The sequence below is a fragment of the Antechinus flavipes genome, chromosome 1 (assembly GCF_016432865.1).
Source record: "Antechinus flavipes isolate AdamAnt ecotype Samford, QLD, Australia chromosome 1, AdamAnt_v2, whole genome shotgun sequence".
Lineage (NCBI taxonomy): Eukaryota > Metazoa > Chordata > Mammalia > Dasyuromorphia > Dasyuridae > Antechinus > Antechinus flavipes.
In genome coordinates, this window is record NC_067398.1 from 327256928 (window position 1) to 327277944 (window position 21017).

Sequence of the window (21017 nt, forward strand, 5' to 3'; positions counted from 1 at the left end):
CATTTTACAGATGAGGAAACTGAGTCAAAGAGGGTTAAGTAACTTGCTCAGGTTCACACAATTTTTAAGTCTTTGAGGCCAGATTTGAACTCAGTAACATGAGTCATCATGACTCCAGGCCCAACACTTTATCCACTAAGTTACTTAGCTATTACCTAAGAAAGGCAGACTATAAAGAGATGGGAAATTAATGGGAGATACAATAGTAATATATAAATATAAATATTAGCTATTATCATCATTATTATTCTATTTGGTTTTCCTGCATCCAATTTTTAGCCCTCTTTAATTTAGGGCTTCTTAAACTTTTTCTACTCTTGACCCCTTTTTACCTAAGAAAAAGTGTGTGTGTGTGTGTGTGTGTGTGTGTGTGTGTGTGTGTGTGTATGTGTGTGTGTTTGTGTGTGTATCTATATATATATATATGGTATCTAGGTACATAAACCAAACATTTGCTGACAATAAAGCATAATTTTATAACCCCTACATTTTATTATAAGACCTTATATGGGATCACGACCCACAGTTTAAGAAGGTAGACTATAATTTATTTTTCATAAAGCTGCCAAATTTATATATCTAAAGCACAGAACTGACAATACCTTACTCCTCTGCTCAAACTGCTCTAGTGCTCTAGTGTAGAGTGCTACAGACTCCTTTATTTGACCTTTAAAGCCCTTCACAATCTAGCTGAAGCTTATATATATCACCAGGCTAATTACACATCACTGGCCCTCACAAACTCTTTGATATATAGCCAAACCAGTCTGCATGCAGGTATCAGGGAAGCTGCTTGAGGGCAAGAACTGTTGGTTTGTTTTTTTTTTTTTTATACCCCAAGCCCCCAGCACAGTGCCTAGCACCCAGCATTACTGACCTAAGCAGTAGAGCTTAATGTCTTTGTTTGCTAAACACATTATATATATTAGCTCATTTGATCCTCACAACAACCCTGAGAAATAAGTACTATTATCCTCATTTTATACTTGAAGAAACTGAGGCAGGTTAAATGCACTTTTCCCTGGGCTTTGTATATGCTTGTGAGGGAGTGTCACAGATTTGTAGGGGCAATATCTGTAACAAATACATTACTTTAGTAACACTTTTCTGGAAGCTAATTATGTCTGACTGATTGAATCAATTGATACTCATGAGGGAGGAGAAGCACACCAGAGAAGGTTCATTAGAAAGATATCTCAACTCCCTCAAGGATATTCTAGAGCCAGATTAAGACTTAATAGCAATGCTCTGGAGCTTTGACTCATCAGTGTGAGTTGGGATAATACATGCACTATATCCCTCTTTCTTCTTGTGCTTCTGATCTTATCTTTGATAAGAGATGATTGACTATGCAAGACAACTGACTCAAGGATAACTCCTACATGGAAGAGAATGAAAAAAGCCTTCATTTAACTGTTACTATGTGCCAGAAATTGTGCTAAATTCTGGGGCTACAAATAGAAAATTGAGATCATATCTGTTCTCATGGGACTCAATTCCTAAAAGAGTGAGACATCACTTGAAAGAGGTTTCAGTTTCATGGTAGATTGAGAGGTCAGAAAGTACTTAGATTTTTCAGTCAAAATATTAGGGTAGATTTCCAGGCTCTGAGAATTTTGGGGAGCAACATCAGGACAGATGGTTCTTGACTAAGGGGATGGTGAATCTGATGTTACAAGGAAAGAGGAGTCACATCCTTCTCCTGAACTTTTATACCATCTGAGAGATATAAGGACAGAAAACTGACAGAAGTAAAGAAACCCTTGAGGCTAGGATTACCATGACAATGGTAGCCCACAGCAACTCGTCCCTATTTTCGGGCTTCTTAAATAGCCTACAGTTAATTATGCCCTGACAGGTACAGAATCACCAAGTAAATGGCACCTGTGCCCTTTTTTGCTTTCCTGCTTAGTGTTGGCTTTGTAACTTATGTCCTTGGCTCTATTCTTTGACCATTTTATGGTAGGTCATAGAATGGCAAGATGGATACATTCTAAAACAATGCTTGGAACCTAGAAGGTACTTAATTAATATCCTGTACTCATGCCTTTTATAACTCTAATTTCCTTCCAGTCCCCTAGAGTACTGGTAAAATCCAGATCCACCAAGTTCTCCTTTAGGACTATAATATTTACAAAAAGAAATCCCATTGCAAACACATGAGTTTATCAGAACTTCCATTTATCCAGCACTGTTCTAATTACATGTTGTCCAGCAGGGACAAATTATAGGAATATAGATTTAGAATTTGAAAGGATCTTAGAGGTCATCTATTCTAATCCCTTTCTTGTGTAAATGGAGAAATTGAGACTCAGAATATTTAAGTGACTTGTTCAGGGTCACACAGTAACAAGATCTGAATTTAGGATTTCCTGACTTTAAGTTCAGTGTTCTATCTAACACACTATCATCTGCCAATCAATTATCACCTACAAACATATCAGAAACCAATATGATTTTATTAATGGAAATGATACTAAAGAAGATACAGTATTATCTGTTTTGCAGCTGCATTCTAAGGACACCTTTCCACCCAACTTGTAGATGAAGCCTATATGTGTTGTTTCCCTCATTAAAATGTGAGCCCCTTAACAGTAGGGATTGTCTTGTTTCTCTATTGTTATATCCAGCACTTACTACAGTGTATAATAATTATATAATAATTACATATAATAAACACTTAATAATGTTCATTTATTTGTTTTTTTCCCCTTCCTACCTACAAGTGCTTTTATAAAAGCCTGGAGCTTCTCCAATTGATAAATGGTCAAAGGATATGAACAGACAATTCTCAGACAAAGAAATTGAAACTATTTCTAGACATGAAAAGATGCTCCAAGTCATTATTAATCAGAGAAATGCAAATTAAGACAACTCTGAGAGACCCCTACACACCTGTCAGATTGGCTAGAATTACAGGGAAAGATAATGCGGAATGTGGAGGGGATGTGGGAAAACTGGGACACTGATACATTGTTGGTGGAATTGTGAACACATCCAGCCATTCTGGAGAGCAATTTGGAACTATGCTCAAAAAGTTATCAAACTGTGCATATCCTTTGATCCAGTAGTGTTACTCCTGAATTTATATCCCAAAGAGATCATAAAGAAGGGAAAGGGACTCCTTTCATATGCAAAATGTTTGTGGCAGCCCTGTTTGTAGTGGCCAGAAACTGGAAACTGAGTGCATGCCCCTCAATTGGAGAATGGCTGAATAAATTGTGGTATATGAATGTTATGGAATATTATTGTTCTGTAAGAAATGACCAGCAGAATGATTTCAGACAAGCCTAGAGAGACTTACATGAACTGATGCTGAGTGAAATGAGCAGGACCAGGAGATCATTATAGACTTCAACAACAATACTACATAATGATCAATTCTGATGGACGTGGCCCTCTTTAACAATGAGATGAAGCAAATCAGTTCTAATAGAGCAGTAATGAATTGAACCAGCTACACCCAGTGAAAGAACTCTGGGAAATGAATATGAACCACTACATAGAATTCCCAATCCCTCTATTTTTGTCTGCCTGAATTTTTTATTTCCTTTACAGGTTAATTGTACGCTTATTTCAAAATCTGATTCTTTTTATACAGCAAAATAATTATATGGATATGTATACATATATTGTATTTAACATATACTTTAACATATTTAACACGTATTGGTCAACCTGCCATCTGGGGGAGGGGATGGGGGAAGGAGGGGAAAAATTGCAACAAAAGGTTTTGCAAATGTCAGTGCTGAAAAATTACCCATGTATATATCTTGTAAATAAAAATCTACAATTAAAAGCCTGTAGCGCATATACTGGACCTCCAGTTGGACCACAAACTAAGGGGACATTGAAAGTTGTATGACATACAACAAAATCTCCATAATAATAAAGGACTTGAATCAATGTTCATAGGTCTTGCTGCAACCATCAACAATTCATCAGATGATCAACTGTGATGGCCTTGGCTCTTTTCAATACTGAGGCTATTCAGGCCAATTCCAATAGACTTGTGATGGAGAGAGCAAAAGGGGATTGGGGGGAGGGTTGTGGATCACAACATAGTGTTTTCATCTTTTTTGTTGTTTTTCTTTCTCACTTTTCCTCTTTTTGATCTGATTTTTCTTGTGCAGCATGATAAATGTAGAAATATGTTTAGAAGAATTACACATGTTTAGCCTATATTACTTTTGTCTAATGGGGGTAGAGGGAAGAGAGTGAGAAAAATTTGGGATACGAAATTTTGCAAGAGTGAATGTTGAAAATTATCTTTGCATGTATTTTGAAAACAGAAAGCTATTATTAAAAATAAAAAAACAAACAACAAAACAATTCATCAGAGCCTTTTGCCTCACATCTTTGGTAGAGGCACCTTGGAACACCAGCAGCTCCACTGGAGCCACCCTCAGCCAGGAGACTCAGTCATGCTGTGTCTGCCTGAACTGGCACGGTCAGGTCCAAAAGTACGATCTGAACTCATGTGCTGCCAGTGCTTCCAGCAGCACATGAAAGAAATCTGCTTCATCAAGTTAGACTAAACTGTATTTATAGACTCACTTCTGTGATTACTTTGATCAATAACTGTTTTACTGGACTCTAGACAACCATCTGATCTATCCCTTAAAGGTGGATCCTATTGTGCATGCTATGCTAATTTACATATGTAATTTTAAAATGTCATTCTCAGGTGTGATTTAAAAAAATTCATCAGAGATAATATTTCATCATTTCCACTGTGGATTTCTCAATGCCCCTGATGCTGAATGAGGTTCACCTCTTCACCAAAATGGCACCATTTATCACAATACACAGATTCCAAAGGACTCAGCACATGTATAGCTGCATGCGGCTTTTACTTGCATGGGTTTTCTGAAAATTTCCAAAGTCCACATTTACTTTGAGCTTCTGGAGTAGGATAGGATGTGTGTGTATATATATATATATATACACATAAATGTATATATAGAGATACAAATATATCCTCCTCTTACCCCACCCCTATATGTATATTTGTTTAAATATACTAGCCACAAGTGAGTGGACAGATGGATAGAGTAAATCAGATGCTTGGGCTTCCTGAAGGTGTAGGCAGGATGACTGGTCTTACAGAAATTTATATAATATTTCACACATACCCTTCATAGTTCCCTCACCTCATTACCCCCTCCCCCCTTTACAAACTACAGTTTTCATCCTCCAAAGTATCATGTCTGATCTCACAGAATTACTCATGTGGCAGAGCAAGGAAAAGGTGTGGCAAGCATGCTGGCTTACAGCCAGAACCTGTTAAAAGAACACCGCCTCGGGGAAGGAAGTTGCATCAGACAAAACATTATTTCACCAACACCTATTGATTCCATTTTAACTCCCTCAGTCTCAGACTACCATTTTGTGTCCCCTTTCCCCTAGATTAGGCATTTCCAGTACTCTGGTATGTCCTTTCATTTATCCTTTCTCAAATAATGGTGTGGACCACATCCCTTTTTCCCATGAGAGGATCTTTCCTCTGGTGCTGGTGATTGTTTCAGTAACTGTTATTTTTTAACCTCTTTACTTTGTACTCACCTGTCTGAGTCAGGAATCTCATATATTTTATTCCTTCCATCTGGCCCTTTATTAGTTATTGCTGCTGTGAGTTGTGGGACATTCATTCAAGACTGATCCAACAAATGGAAAAGTGAAAAAGACCTATGTAACACAGGCCAGTTTGCAACAAGGCTATGGTTTTCTTTAAGAAGTATTGTCTGGCTGTCTCCAGAAGGATAGTGACTCAGGAACTCAAAATATGAATCCTGCCCATGACGTCTTTGACTACAACATCAGATTCCACTTGAAGATTCCTATAATAGGAAACTCAATATTCCATGAGGAAGACCATACTATTCTTGGACAGCTTTAATTGTTAGGACATTTTTTTTTCTTTCTGAGTCAGAAAGGAATACTTCCCTGCATTTTCTACCCACTTTTGTTAGTTCTTCCTCCTGGATTTAAAAAGAATGAGTTTAATTCTTCCAAAAAACAAGCAACTATGTCCTTCTTTAGTCTTTTTTTAGACTACCTATCCTAGTTAGGTGGTACAGTGAATAGAATGCTGGGTCTGCAGTCAGGAAGACTGAGTTCAAATATGACCTCAGACATTTACTAGTTGTATGACCCTGTTTGCCTCAGTTTCCTCATCTATAAAATGCGTTGGAGAAGGAAATAGCAAGCCCTTCTAGTATCTTTGTCAAGAAAACTCCAAATGGGGTAATTAAGAGTTGGACATGACTGAACAACAACTTAGTCATTATAATTATTGCGAAAGTAGCCTTTTCCATCTGTACGACTGTCACTGCTCTTACACGGTAGCTTGAAAAGGAGTCACGATAAACTTAAGTGTGGTTTGTGGATGCCTCTTTTTTGTGTTTCTTTGGCTGATTAATGAAGATTCTTTGCAGTCTAGATTCTGACTTCATCATTCAACTTCTGGTAACTTCAAAGTTACCAATGATTTTTTAATTGCTAAATTTAGCCTTTTCTGAATCCTCATTATTCCTGACTACACAGCCTCTTCTCATTGATATTCTCTCTATGTTTTTGGGACAAGGGTTCCCTTTGGGACCTGGACAAGCCAGGATTCAGAATGATAACAAAAAGCACTCGAAATCTCCTCTGTGACTGTTGACTTGACTGAACAGTAAGCCTAAAATGGATGTGACTGGGCTTGAAGGCAGCCTTGTGAATGAGAGTGTGAGATCGTGGGTCCTCATTTGGTGATGGTTACATTGTAGCAGGCATCCTTTCTATATCCATTACAGAGGACTCTATTATATGGAGGAGATGGCATGAGAATGAGCCCAACCTTTGGTCTAGTTTGCCTGAAGATATATGGACATAGTGGGAACTATTTGGACTGTGCAAAGGTAAGGTGAACTGCCATGTTCCATTTCAGTAGTTCCACAAATGACTGTTTTTATGGTTTATAAATAATTACTGCTGCTTCTTCAAGGCATCTTATCAATATGTGCTTGAGAATGTTTATTATTTCTTTGTGTTTATTATGTTAAGATAATAAACAGTTGTCCTATACCAAATTTCTACTGACCATTTTATTCCCCAATTTTAGGAAGATTATAGCCAAATGTAAATTTTAAGTAATTTTTCCTGAAGCTTTGGATTCTAGAGTGTGATGAAAGGAGCTTAATCTCTCTTTATGGACTAGGTGTAGTCCTAAACCTAATTTGGGACTATTGAGTGTATCTGCAAATGTGTGGGGTCACCTACCAGAGACAGAGAGGATAAAAATTTGAGGGCCCTTGAAACCAACAGCAATTATAATTATATAACTAAATTGTATAAAGCTTGAAGTATAGTAAATAATCCTTCCTTTATTTTAACTGAATTTGTTTCCATGTCTTGTATTATTTTCAGGTTAGAAAATAAACAGTTGATAATACACCTTTGAGGTGATTGTCACTGGCATCCTGTTTGTCCCAGGTGCCATAGCTCTGAGACTCATACACATGTGTGTACATCTGTTATGTACACACAAACCCGTATACAAATGTACATTAATTATAATCCAGCTGTAATTTAAATAGATTCATTTTTTGCCCCAGAGGTCATCATGATATGCATGATAATGTACAGATACACAATTAAACACACACACACACACACACACACACACACACACAACTTTAACCTTCTGGGATAAACACATGTTTATTTATATATAAATATAAATAATATATCTCTAATATCTATGTCATCTAAATACATGTATATATACTTATACATGTACACATTCCTATTTAAATAGATACAGATATATAGATATGGAGAGAATTGGTTCCAGATTTCCTCATCTGAAAGTTCCCTATTTTAGTGCAATGATAGATCTAGGCCCTTTGCACATCCTTATACATACTCTCCTCCCAGCAACATATAATGTATATAATAGATATGCTATAGATATTGCACATGTTTATATATGCATATACATAATGCACATGCATATGTATATATATATATATATATATATATATATGGTATGTGAATGTATATGCAGATGCATATAGATATGTCCAAACCTGTGTATGTCCTCTTTCTCCCCATTTTTTGTACATAATACAACATACACATACACACATACATTTACGTGTGTGTGTTTGTGACTGCTCACCTGGACCTGTTACTACACTGGGATAGTGAATTTCCAGATAAGGAAATGAAGAAATCTGGAACTAATTTAGATAAGCTCCATCTATACAATTTATAGCACTTGAAAGCACTCAATAAAATTAAGAAGTCATCAGCATTGATTAGATATTTTCCCAAAGTCACAAAGCCAGTATATATTAGATGCAGGAGGCGTAGCTAGAATGCAGGCTCCAAGGGCAGATTTTTGTTTACTATTCCATTCTGTTTCTCTCTAGAGATAAATACATATAAGTATTTACTTATTTTAGGTCTATTATAAATATACTGTGAGTTAGTAGGCTGAAAGTTCTTCTCCACTGCCGAATGCCATTTGGATAATGTTAGACTAAATCTTACTTCTGTCCATTAAAGTGAATATCGAGAAGATTAGCAACTTCTTTTGGTGTGATTTTTAGTGCATGGATACTATTTACAGGAAATGAATCATTGGAAGAACAAGCCTTACAGAAGTCATAGGACAGAGCTAGAAGAAAGCTTAAAGATTTAGTCCAACCTCCTCATTTTACATAGTTTATAAATGTTCAAGAATTCAAGAGCTTGGAATAGTTAGAAATAGCTGAACACATTTTTTTTCTTCTCTTCAGAACAATTGTTAATTGTATGTCAGAAGAAATACTCTACAGAAGTGCTTCTAATAGCATTGAAAGAGGCATGTGGGAAGCCAGTCCCATTTTACTCATTAAAGGATCCTTTTACCATGGCCAACTCTTAAAAATGACAAGCATTTAAAAGAAAATATAAAACAGCAATAGGTAATACAACAAAGTTATTGTTGTAGCTGTGAAATTTGACTGAAAGCAAGGTTTTCAAATTCTAAAGGGGTCACGATTTCCATATTTTAAGATGTAACTATTTTCATCAAATAGCAAAGCCACTGTAATTTTATGTGAAAGCTGTTCTATTTTCCTTTACAGTGTTCAACAGGAAAAGTAGCAATGTGTCTAGTCTCTTTAGTTAGGCTGAATAGGGAATCAACAGTTTTAGGTTTGCCATTTAGGGTTAGTGCAGCAGATAGACAAAAATATAGGGAGAGGAGGTCTTGCAGACTCGGTCAGACAGGATCAAAGGAAAGTCAGTTAGCAACAAGATGAACTAGTGTAGTTCCTATGGGTTGAATAACTTAGGTTTCTTCCAACTCTCAAACTTTGATATTCTTCAGGGCTGAATAGGGATTTAGGATGATGTAGAGGGTCCTGGTTTGCCAGAGAATATGAATTGGTAGAAAGTGAGGAACCACTAAAAATTCTTCAACAGAGGGGTGACCGGGTTAATATATCAAAAGATTAATTCAGTAATATGAAGGATAGTTTGGAAACCGGAGGCAGTGAACAGAAGACATGGTATGAGGCTACTACAATTACCCAGCTAGGAAGTGATAAAAGCCTGTAACAGAAGGAAGCGGACATATGTGAAAGGGATTATGAGGTAGAATAAATTAGGACTGATTGCTATAGCAGATAGAATGAAAACTTCTTGAGTTTGAGTTTAGAAAGGAAGATGCTTGCTTAGTTTCTCTTGTCACTTCAATTTCTTTATTTGCAGTAAAGAAGTCATCTATAAAATCACTAGGAAGATAAAGGCTTGCATAAGAGTTATGTGTTAAATTATTTTTTATTAAAATATCTTATGTACAGCCTGAACAAGGCAGGAAATGAGAAGGGGATGCTGTAGCCTTCAAATCCATGTCTAAATTGGAGTGCTGACATGATAACTTCAAAGATGGCTTCCCAGATTTCTCTTTTTAATACAAGAAAAATCTCATTTCTAATCATTGTGAAGCAGAACAAATCCTGTTCAAATCTTAACCATGCTTTGAGATTTTAAATTTGCTAATGCTTTCAACTATTTCTAAATTATAAAATCATTAAGAGCTGATATTCATGAGTATTTTACATATATTATTTAAGTTTTAAAATAACTTTCTGATGTAAGTAACGTGAGTATTATCAACTCCATTTTAGAGAAAACTGAGGCTCATAAAGATTAAGCCTATGGTTACTTAACTAGTTTCAGATGCAAGATTTGAAACCACATTTTCTTGCCTCCAAATCCAGCACTCTTATTGAATACCACTACAATTGCAATGCTCTAGTCCTGTTTCCTTTCCTTTGAGTTCAGTATATGTGTGTGTATATACATATATATATATGACATTTAAAAATAATTTTTTTTTGGTCTAGGTCCTCAAAACGTATGTTTACTTTTATACTTTGGTTCCATCATGTCTTTGGAATTATGGTGGGCCATTGTTTTCATCAGAATTCTTAAGTCTTTCTTTAAAGTTGTTTTTCTTTAGTGTTTTGATGCTGTATAAATTATTTTACAGATTCTGCTACTTCATTGTATCAGTTCATATCTTTTCAGATTTCACTGAGATTATGCCTTTTTATCATTTTTATATTATAATATTCCATATATTATCCACAATATATTTAGCTTTTTTCCCTTTGTGGGCATCTTCTTAATTTCCAATTTTTCTTATAGTAAAAAGAGCTGCTATATTTTTGTAAATATAGGTTCTTTTCCTTTTTATTTGATTTCTTTGGGATATAGGCCTAGTATCAGTTATGGAGCATAAATAATTTAATGACTTTTGGGGCAGTTTTTTTTCAGTTGAATTAAAATGAAATTTTATATTTTCCCAAATTACTTGTGAAGACATTTTTTAAAACGTTCATTACATCTTTTTTGTTTTAATTCTAAATTTTCTACCTCCCTTATCTCTCCCCTCCCTGAGATAGTAAATAACTTGATATATGCTGTGTCTTGCTTTCTAGAGTCCTCTCCCCCTCCCCCCCTCCCCCCGGGGTGATTAAAATATCCCTTAATAGTGGAGAAGTGATGAGGCAGGACTCCTGAGGATAGTGGAAAAATGGAGTCAATTTATTAAAAGGACTTTCCTTTTTTTATAATGTAACAAAAACAACTCTGAGCACATGGGACCACATGAGCAACTTGCTATTGTACTTAGTTTGCTACCTTGTATCACTTCCATCTGGTATCACTCTGCTTCAATCTCAACAAAGGTTGTCACCACCCCAACTTCTCCGGAAGGCTGAGAGTCCTAAGGGGAAGATGGGAGCCAAACCAGACATTGTCAGCAGGTTCCCTCTGGGTTGGAGGGTCTTATATCTTACCCAGAGTTTCCCCACTGTCTGTGACCCTCTACAGATATAGGTTATACGTGGGGTGGGGAGAGAGGACAGTTTCAAATTGTTTTCTAGAAAGGCTGAAACCAATTTAAGCCTCTAAGAAGTGTACTTATTACCAAATCCTACCAACAACTGTCATTTTCCTTTTCTATCATTTTTGACAGTTTTACAAGTGTGGAGTAGAATCAAAGAGTTTAAAGTGTATTTCTCTAATTCATAGTGATTTGGAACATTTTAAAATATTCTTACTGGTGGCTTAGACGTCTTCCTTTTTACAACTGTCTGTTCATATACTTTGACCACTTATTGGCTATTGAGGAATGGCTGCCATTTTTATACATTTGAAACAGTAGAATATGAAACTTCAATCAGAGAAACCTGGTATACAGATTTTGCCCATTTAACTATTTCCTTTCTAATTTCAAATGCATTGATTCTGTTCATGCAAAAAGTTTCAACTTTATTTAATCAAAGTTGTCCATTTTATTGTGTTGAACCCTATCTTTGATCATGAACTCTTTACCTAATTTTCTTCCTTGCTCCTCTAATTTATGATGTGACCTTTTATGTCTAAATCCTATATGTAAAGAAATTATATGTAGTGTGAAATCCTGTTCTAAAAACTCTAATTTTTGCAGACATTTTTTCTTGTCAATAATTACCCCAGTAGTCGAAGGCCTTGACTCTACTACACTATGCTACTGTTTTATTTGCTTTGGTTTGCTGTTCCATTGCATGGCTATTTTTTTTTCTTTTTGCCAGTATAAATTATTTTTAATCATGGTTGCTCTGTAGTTTGAAACCTAGTACTGCCAGAGTTGCCTACACTTCAGTGTCTTGGATCGCATGCTTTATTTTCTCCCTTTATCTTTTGCATCGCAGCACAATACATATATGCACCCTGATGAACAGGTGCTATCCTAACCAAGTTACTGTGTTGAATGTGCTTTGTCTGATTTCTGCTCTGAAATGCTTTCTTCCCCAATACCCATTGAAATTCTAACCATTCTTTAGTTTTTCCATGAATTGCTACTTACTGATGAAGCTAGAGAGCCAGCTCAAGATTTCAAAAAGGAGTCCTTTAATTTACATCATCACAGGTTGGTTGCAGGGTAATAGTTTGGCTGCAACTGACTTGCAGAGGAGGTACAAAAAGCAGACATTAGTGAGACCAGGACTTGAAACTTAACAAGTCTTCCTTTAATAGACTAGGCTTTTTTTTTTTTGGGGGGGGGGAGAGAGATGTCTTATCTTCTTGGGTACCTAATTATAGTGTGGTGCTATACACTCAAGAAATGCTTAAATGGAAACCCCAATTTCTCATGAGTTTCCTCCCTTCAAACACCCCAAATCCATCCCCAAGGCTTTCCCCTTCTACAAAGTCTCTGCCAAAGTTCTTGGACTACATACATGGCTTTCTTAATCCTCATAACCTCCTCCAAAAGATTTCTATGTTAAAAAAAAGAAGTCATTTCCAATCACTAAATATAACAAGAGTGTTGGTGGAGTGGGAGATAAACAAGATGAAAAGTCAACACGGGGCTAAAAAAGACAGAAAGACAGATGCATTTGTTTTAAGCTTTTCTTCATTATCCATATTAGAACGGAGTTCTTTTTTTTTTTTTTTTTTGCCACTTGATACAGATACAATTTCATTTAAATCACTAATCGTATTTTAAACATTCAACACTGATAAATTTATTTCAAAATATAGTTTTCATTTACAGAGAAATGACATTGGCACCTTGTCAAAAGATGAAAGCTAAGAAATTATCATCTGTGTAAGAAAGAGTGCTTTTGCTACCTCCATTCTGCTTTTGTTTCTAATTTCAGACTATTTCTGCTTTGTTTTGAAATATGCTGACTCAGTTGATATTTTCAAGTTGTTACATATGCCGTTGCTGCTACATATCTTGATTCCAAAACCAAATGATATGTATGAACATGAAATACAAGGGTGTCATTGGAATGGACAACAGATTTGCTGAAAACAGACACAAGGACTGATACACATACTTGGTCACCAAAAAATTGGGAATTCTGATGAACTAACTGCACTTGCGATTGAATTCCATGCCATTTGTGGGCCTTTATTTGGAGATGAACAAAAGAATAAAGTATGCTGGAGAGGTATCATGGTATAGTGTAAGCCGTACAAAATATTAAATCAGATGTCTATGTTCCAATTCTAGTTTAATTCATTAGTTTATTAACTTTAGACAAGTTATTTCACTATTCTTGTTTCTTCATCTATAATATGAAAACATAATTGAATCAATCTAACTCATGGGCTTGTTATGAGACACAAATGAAACTATGGACATAAAAGTGCTCTGTAAACCATGAAGGTTCATAGAAATGAATTATTCCTAAGCAGCAGTGAGCACAAAACTATTTTATTAAAAAGGGCTGAAGTGTTCAAGTGTTCAAAATTTTAGGAGGTTACAAATTTCTTTAACAACGTCAAGAGGAACAAATTGAAAAAGGACAGCTAGAAACAGAAATAAAATATGTAGCACCAATATACAAACTTTCTTCTGGGTAAAATTAAGGATTCTGCCAATTGTGGTTGCTAGTGGTGAGGGACTGTGTGTGGATATCATACTACTTCACAGGAAACATTCTCTGTCGTCACTATTAACAGTATTCATATGGGTGGGCCCGTTTTCTGCTCTTCTATGTAAAAGTTACATGAATACATTCCTTCTAGCTCTAAAATACTACTCTATTAGTATGCTAATAGAATTTGTTCCTTTAAGACACATAAGATTATTCAATACTTGTAAAATCTATAATGTCATACTTCTAGTCTAGGATTCCTAGACATTTGGGGGATTCTCAGAATAATTTCTAAAAATTCATAACTAAAAGATATTCTTTATTTCAATTAGAGGTTCATTAAAAATGGAAGATATAATAAATTCATAACTAAAAGATATTCTTTATTTCAATTAGAGGTTCGTTAAAAATGGAAGATATAATTTTTCTTCCTATCCAAGTTCATGGGGATTACTTGAAACCTATCCATGGAGGTTTATGGATCCCAGGTTAAGAGTCCTTATTCTAAATAGGCTTTTTTTGTTTTTGTTTTTAAAATGTGGAAACCTGTGTTTAAATCTGATTGATTCAGGTATTCTGGTAGTACTACATTTTAAGGGAGCTTTCTGTAGTTATACACAGATTTAACTAAATCTTAAAAATTAAATTTGATGTTAAAAGATATTTGTTAACTTTCTTTTATCCTTTCTTTTAGAATTTATTCCAGTTTGGCAGAGAGCTTCACAACCATGCATTGCAACCAAATATCCAACTATCTTTCCCCCCTCAAAAGTTAGCACTAAATATAACTTAGTATGTTTTCTTACCCTACCATCTAAAATAAAAATCTGTTATCTCCCTAACCTGGAAGATCATTTAGATAAAGACCAGAGAGACAAAATTACTAATGTGGAAGACTTGAGTGGACTGTTAGAAGCTCTCTAGAGTAAGGGATAAGTTTCTTACTTTAAAATAATTTAAAAATCCACATTGATATTCTATATATTTTAGTTGCATTTTCAAAAGGAAAATTCAAATGTTAAAAATGGAGATTGACTGTCAGAAGCACTCTTCAGTTTTAGTAATTTATAATGAGAAATTCCATTATATTTGGTGTTTTGGGATACCATATTTCACCAAAACAATGATAATTTTACTCAAGAAAAAAAAAAAAACTAATAAAAACCCACAAGGTTTAGGGTGTTGGTAGGGCGAGAGGTAGAATGTCAGCTGTCCACAGATTAATAAGTGCACTGGTAGACAAGGCAGCAGCAGAGTGTAATGGGCAACAATACTGGACAGGGAATAGGCTTTGGTCCTAGTTCTGGCACTTAGGCAAGTTATGAACTCTGTAAGGAGAGATCAAATGGAGATAATGATACTTGCCTTACTTGTTATGAGGAATAAATGAGATAACTAATGTGTATAAGTGGGATATAATAAGTTATCAAGTTCACATGGTAGGGTTATTGTTAGGCAAAAATTCAACACTTCAATAAAAGTACCTTGCATATAATAAAGCAATTGTCCTTCATAATAACTTAAGGATCTAACAACCAATATGAAACTTAAATTATCACCTGTGAAATCTATGAAATTTACTGAAGAATTAATATATCATAGTAATGTTTTCACTGACTCACATTTCATATATATATCTCACAAAAGCCTGATAAAAGCTTATTTTAGAAAGATACAAGGCATTCAGAAGGAGATGTATTTTGGCTTAAAATAGTTTTGATTATTTTAAAAAACCTAAGCAAAGAAAGTATTTATTAAATGCTTAGTATGTGCTAGAACTAGGTATCTTGATAGTTGGAAGGGACTTTCAGAGGTCATAATGGTAAAGCCCTTCTACACACTGAATCTTGTCTAGATCACCTCCAAAGAGCATGTCACACAGCTTTCTCATGAAAATCTACAATGACAGGAAACCTACAATTACATAAGGCATCCAATCTCATGTTTGGGCAGTTCCAATGTTTAAGAAGCTGCCTACTTAAGAGATTCTTTCTATTGGTCTTATTTCTCTTCTCTGGGGCCAAAAAGACTCTCATCCTTCTATATAATAACTCTTCAAGATTTTTTCTTTGTTATACCTTATTGCTTGGTTTTAAGCATCCTCACTATCTTGACTACTCTCTCCTAAGCACTCTTCAGGTAAAATGTGGTCTGAATATGGGAGAGTTCAGGGAAGTAATCATCTTCTTTGTATATTAAAAAAAGAAGATGCCTAGTGGTTTTAGATACAATATATTTTCAAATAATTACCTTCAAAAGAAAAAAAAACATTTATTAAGCCTAAATATATGACATTAATTAAAAATAAAATTATAAGGTTATTCCTCATTAGCTGTTACCTAAACTACAAAGCACTGGGCAGAAGATACTTCCATTGGAATACAAATCCTAGCATTAGGAAGGTTTAGCAGGCCCACAGAGGGATTAGTTTATGATATGGACAGAACACTGGGTGCTTGAGAAGATAGCCTATCCAGAAAATCAGAAGTGGAAGCCCATCACCTTTCTTAGAATCTAATATTAAGAACCAGGTATTGAATATGTCCATATCTTCTGATAGGTGGGTAATTCTGAAGCTTAGAGTAAATTAGACATAAACATGGAGTTATTTTAAAAAATAATATAGTGGATATAGTTGATAAACACATTTTTGGTATTTCTGGATAATCAAGAAATAATGGTCACTATGAGTTAAACTACAGCAATAATAATAGCAGTAACAATAACAATACTAATATTGTATATCTGTAACAGTGCTTTACAACTTATAAAGTGCTTTTACAAATACATTTTTCATTTGAATCTCATGAAGACCCTCAAAGACAGAGAAGGACTAGCTTTAATTTGTAGATAAGGGATCTGAGGCTCAGAAGTTAAATAATTTTGCCTAAGTTTTGCTTTGGAGCAAATGACAGACCTGGGATAGGAACTTCATTTATAATTACTGATACTTCACAGCTATTCAGCTCTCTTGAAAGAGGATTTGGAAATTTTTGATAAAAGTAAATGAAAGTCTTATGAAAATAATAACTAATAAATTATTAGTTAATGTAGAATAGGGCTCAACTATTAGAAGATGGGCCATATTTACTTAATGTGGGGCTGAGCACAAAGGTATTCATCATCTTCTTCTTCCCCAAGCTACCATGCTGTATTAGAACTTTCCTATCTATCTTGTTAGAACTTGTATTATACGTCCTTGTGTACCAGTTTTTCTCAAATTGTAAGCTCCTTGAGGGTAGAAATGTGTTTTAATTTCTGAATTTAGCTCAACACTCAGTTCAGTGCTCTGTAGACACGTGGTAGGAACTTGATAAACAGGTAGACTGGTGCTGTGATCTCACTGGTATAGAGATCTTCCAGTTCAGGATGATGTCTTCTTTGTAATTTATGGTCTCATGAAAATTTAAAGAACACTAAGTGATTTGCTCAGGGTCCTTAGAGCATAATACCAAAGGCGACCTGAACCCAGGTCTTCCTGGCTTCAAAGCTTATTGTTTCCTCACTATGCCAGGATGCTTCTTAATAAATGCTCAATTAATATAACCAATGTTGTGGGGGTAGCTATTGCCATCTGTTTTATTAGAATTAAATGAAATTGAATAAATCTTAAATAGTAACAGAAATTGTTTTTGCCTAATCTCTGGTTGTACATGTACATGTGTGTTAATCACCATTACAGAATCATCTGTAGTCACTGAACTAAATATTTGTGCTTCAACCTTATTTGTATAGAAAAAAAAGTTTGTCATGGAGAAAGACTACTTTTAGATCAGAAACTCTTTGAGGACAGTTACTTTTTATTTATCTTTGGATTTTTTTATCCACTAACTCAGGCCATGCACTAGCTGAGTTTATTCAAAAACAAGTTGGAGCTCATTAAATGAAGAATGAAATGTGAAAGATGAACAGACACTGAAAAGACTTTGAGGAGATTTCTTAAAATTTACTCATATCAAATCAGTGTAAAGATGTGTGAGTGTGTGTGTGTGTGTTTTTCAGAGTAAAAATACAAGAGTTGAAAAGCTCCAAATCATATACCTCAAAAAAATGCACACCAACAACTTTTGGCTGTTTTTAAGAAAATTAAACAATTTCTTTTCTGCAAAGCATAAAGGCATGTTTAACTGCTTCTTGGTGAGTTCTGATATATCAATCATGCCATCATTCTTATTTTAAAAAATTTTACAAGGAATTCACAATACTTTTAAAAGTCTGTTCTTCTTTTATCTTGACATAAGAACACTGAAGACATATTTTGGGCCACATATTAAGGAGAGAAAAATGCCAATTAAACAGCAGAGAATCATTGAAACTAGAGATAAGAAATCATATGATTAATTAAATTACTTCATTTTACAGGAAGTGGAGATTCAGAGAGGTAATATTACTTGCCTCAGATAATGTAGGCTATAAACAAAAGAGGCACAAATAAGAATATGAAGCTGCAGTCAGAAAGATCAGCCTACTTCTCCTATAGTTGGGGACCTCTAGACAAATCCTTAATGTAACAGAAATTGTCTATATCCTAGTTTTGTGCAAATTTCAAGACAGCAAATGAAATACTTACTTGAACGGTTTTTATTTTGCCTGTCATTTATTTGATAGTTTACTTGAAGCCTAACCCACTCATGACTGATGTACTAAAGCTGGATTACCTTTTGTGATTTCTGTATTCAATGGAATATTATCTAGCTTGGAAAATAATAGCCATCTAATGAAATCTGGTTTAATGCTGATATCAAAGGAGTAAATGATGAAGCAAGAAAAAAATAACCACAGGCTTTATAAAATAACTTAAAATATTGTAAAAATGTCCTTTCCTGAAATCTTCTACCTTCATTCCATTATGGTAAGGAGATGACCCTGACTCTGAAAGGCTATACAAATGGAAGATAAACTCTGAAAGGATTTAGCCAAACAAAGACAAGCTCAACTAAATTTATAGGGGTTGATCATCACCAGAAATTTGGCTTCTAGCTAATTAAAGTTTTATGGCTATAATTCAGGAAACTCTTTTAATAAAGACTAAGGTGTAGAAGTGTTATAAATTTGCAGGAAGTATCCACATTAATTAAATTATAGATTTGGAAGCATTCACTAGGCAGTGTGGTACAATAGAAAGTACATCAGATTTTTTGCGTCAGAAGACCTGGATTCCAATCCCAACATCACTACTTTATCACACATGAGAGGTTGGGCATGCCATTTAACTATTCTGGATCTCAGCTTAAATGACTGAGATCTCTTCTAACTCTAAAATGATGCATAAGACCATAATATTCTAATCGGCAAAACAGGGACAATAATACTCGTTCAGTCTGTGCAGGTGAAAAATGGTTAACAATAATAACTTTAAAAAGTTAAATGTGTCCCATAAACTTAAGGCATTATTATTAAAAATAAATAAATGATGTGAGCAAAATTTCAAATGTGAAGAAAAGCTGGAATTAGAAATCAAACCATTATTGTACTTGACATCTACACTTAAAACAAAGGGGGGAGAACATGTAATTGTGCATCCTATTTTTAAAAATAACTGCAGGGCTAGCAAAAGCAATCAAACAAAGTAGTTCATTTCAATGTCAGGAATGTGGCTATGTTTTTATCCTTAGGAATGTCTTTCTGGGTCACCCAAGGGTAAAATCTAAATTCCAAGTCAGCTGTTTCTATACAGTTTGTTCTTTCTTAACAAAGGTAAGAAAGCAGGAAAAGAGGATGGAAAGATCATTATCCTTCTTCATACAGTTGAATACTGCAACTCTCTTAAGTTTCTTGAAAGCACTCTTCATGGAAAAGTAGTTATATAAATATGTTAAAACAAATTTTTTAAAGCAGAATAAATTAATTATATGCACTTTTAATAACAGGTACTTTAGAGCTCTTAAAATTATTGTAAGCACATATATCCTTCATTTTCCTGGACACTTTAGGAAAAAACAGCTATGATTTTGCCTGTTTCAAAGCTATTTGAACAAAACCGATTACCATAGAGGAAAACTTCCAAGTCAGCTGTTCCAACAGGTAACAGTCAGTGAATAACTTAAAACTTTTCAAGGTCATTTTCTAAAAAAAAAAAAAAAAAGTCATGAAACAAGTTTCTCTGCTGTAAGGTTGCATATTAATATACAAATCCATCAGCAGCATTTGTTCTTTCTTGCAAATCAAAGTGCTCCATATGTAGGCCAGCAGACACATTTTCTTTCCAAAATGCTACTTCACTGGGCCTTTCTTGATCATTACAGCTGGAAGGACAGAAGTCCATCGCTGTTCTAAACTCATTGGAAGGAGAATTTCTTAAAGAAGTTGGTACAACATCACTCTGTTGATTTTGGATCTTCAGAAATTCCTCTGAAAGTAGTAAAATAAGAAAATGTTTTTACTTAAAGGAAAATAGCTTATTTTTTTCATGAGAAAATCTAATTGCAGGGAAAGAAAGTCACTTATATTATTACACTTACATTTACCTAGCCAAAAAATACCTAGCCAAGTTTCTGCACCTATAAAAATATAGAGGTGGATTGAACATCTCTTCATCTCTGAAATTATGAATCAATTAAAAATGTATAGTTCTAAAGAGTATTAAAAATGGCAACTTTTAGATGGGTAGGGGGAGAATTTTGAGGATGTACAGGACTTCTTGTGACTTTAGGAAAGGGTTAACTTGCCCTTAGCAATCATTCTTAGTACAGAGAAAGCATTTGTATACTTGTTGCTACTTGTCCAATAGTCCTTAATGCCCTCCCAGCACAGCTGGTGGCATTTTCAGCATAGCTCCATTTCTTTGCCTACCTTCAGGTAGGGTGAATATGCTACCACCCAAGGATCACAGTTCTGATTTAATGTTAATATCCCTAAGATCCTCCCCTGACTGAATTTTGTATCCTTTCACATTTCCACATTCTGAAAAAAAAAAAAAAACCCTAGGAAACTGTTCATGTTTTGGGAAAAAAAAATCCTATTTAAAGAGTTCTATTTCTGTAACTAAAAGCAAATCTACTTAAAAATTCTATATGGATTTTGGGGTACCATATCTTTGGAGAGCTTAGAGTAACACCTCTTATTATCAATGGCATTTCTAGATAAAAGCACTTTTCAGGCACT

The 21017-nt window shown here is 34.7% G+C and overlaps 1 protein-coding gene and 1 pseudogene across 2 annotated transcripts in view; one reads left to right on the forward strand and one right to left on the reverse strand.

Annotated features, from left to right (window-relative positions):
• Positions 1–1780: 1780 nt before the first annotated feature.
• On the forward strand, positions 1781–4538 carry LOC127545527 (40S ribosomal protein S29-like; annotated as a pseudogene).
• An 8384-nt stretch (positions 4539–12922) lies between these two features.
• TMEM245 (transmembrane protein 245) overlaps positions 12923–21017 on the reverse strand; it is a 98340-nt gene continuing 90245 nt past the window's right edge. For both annotated transcript variants that reach the window (XM_051966974.1, XM_051966966.1), the window contains one exon: positions 12923–20264. In XM_051966974.1, coding sequence (XP_051822934.1) covers positions 20231–20264 — 34 coding nt within the window. In that variant the 3' untranslated portion in view covers positions 12923–20230. The remainder of the gene's footprint in view (positions 20265–21017) is intronic.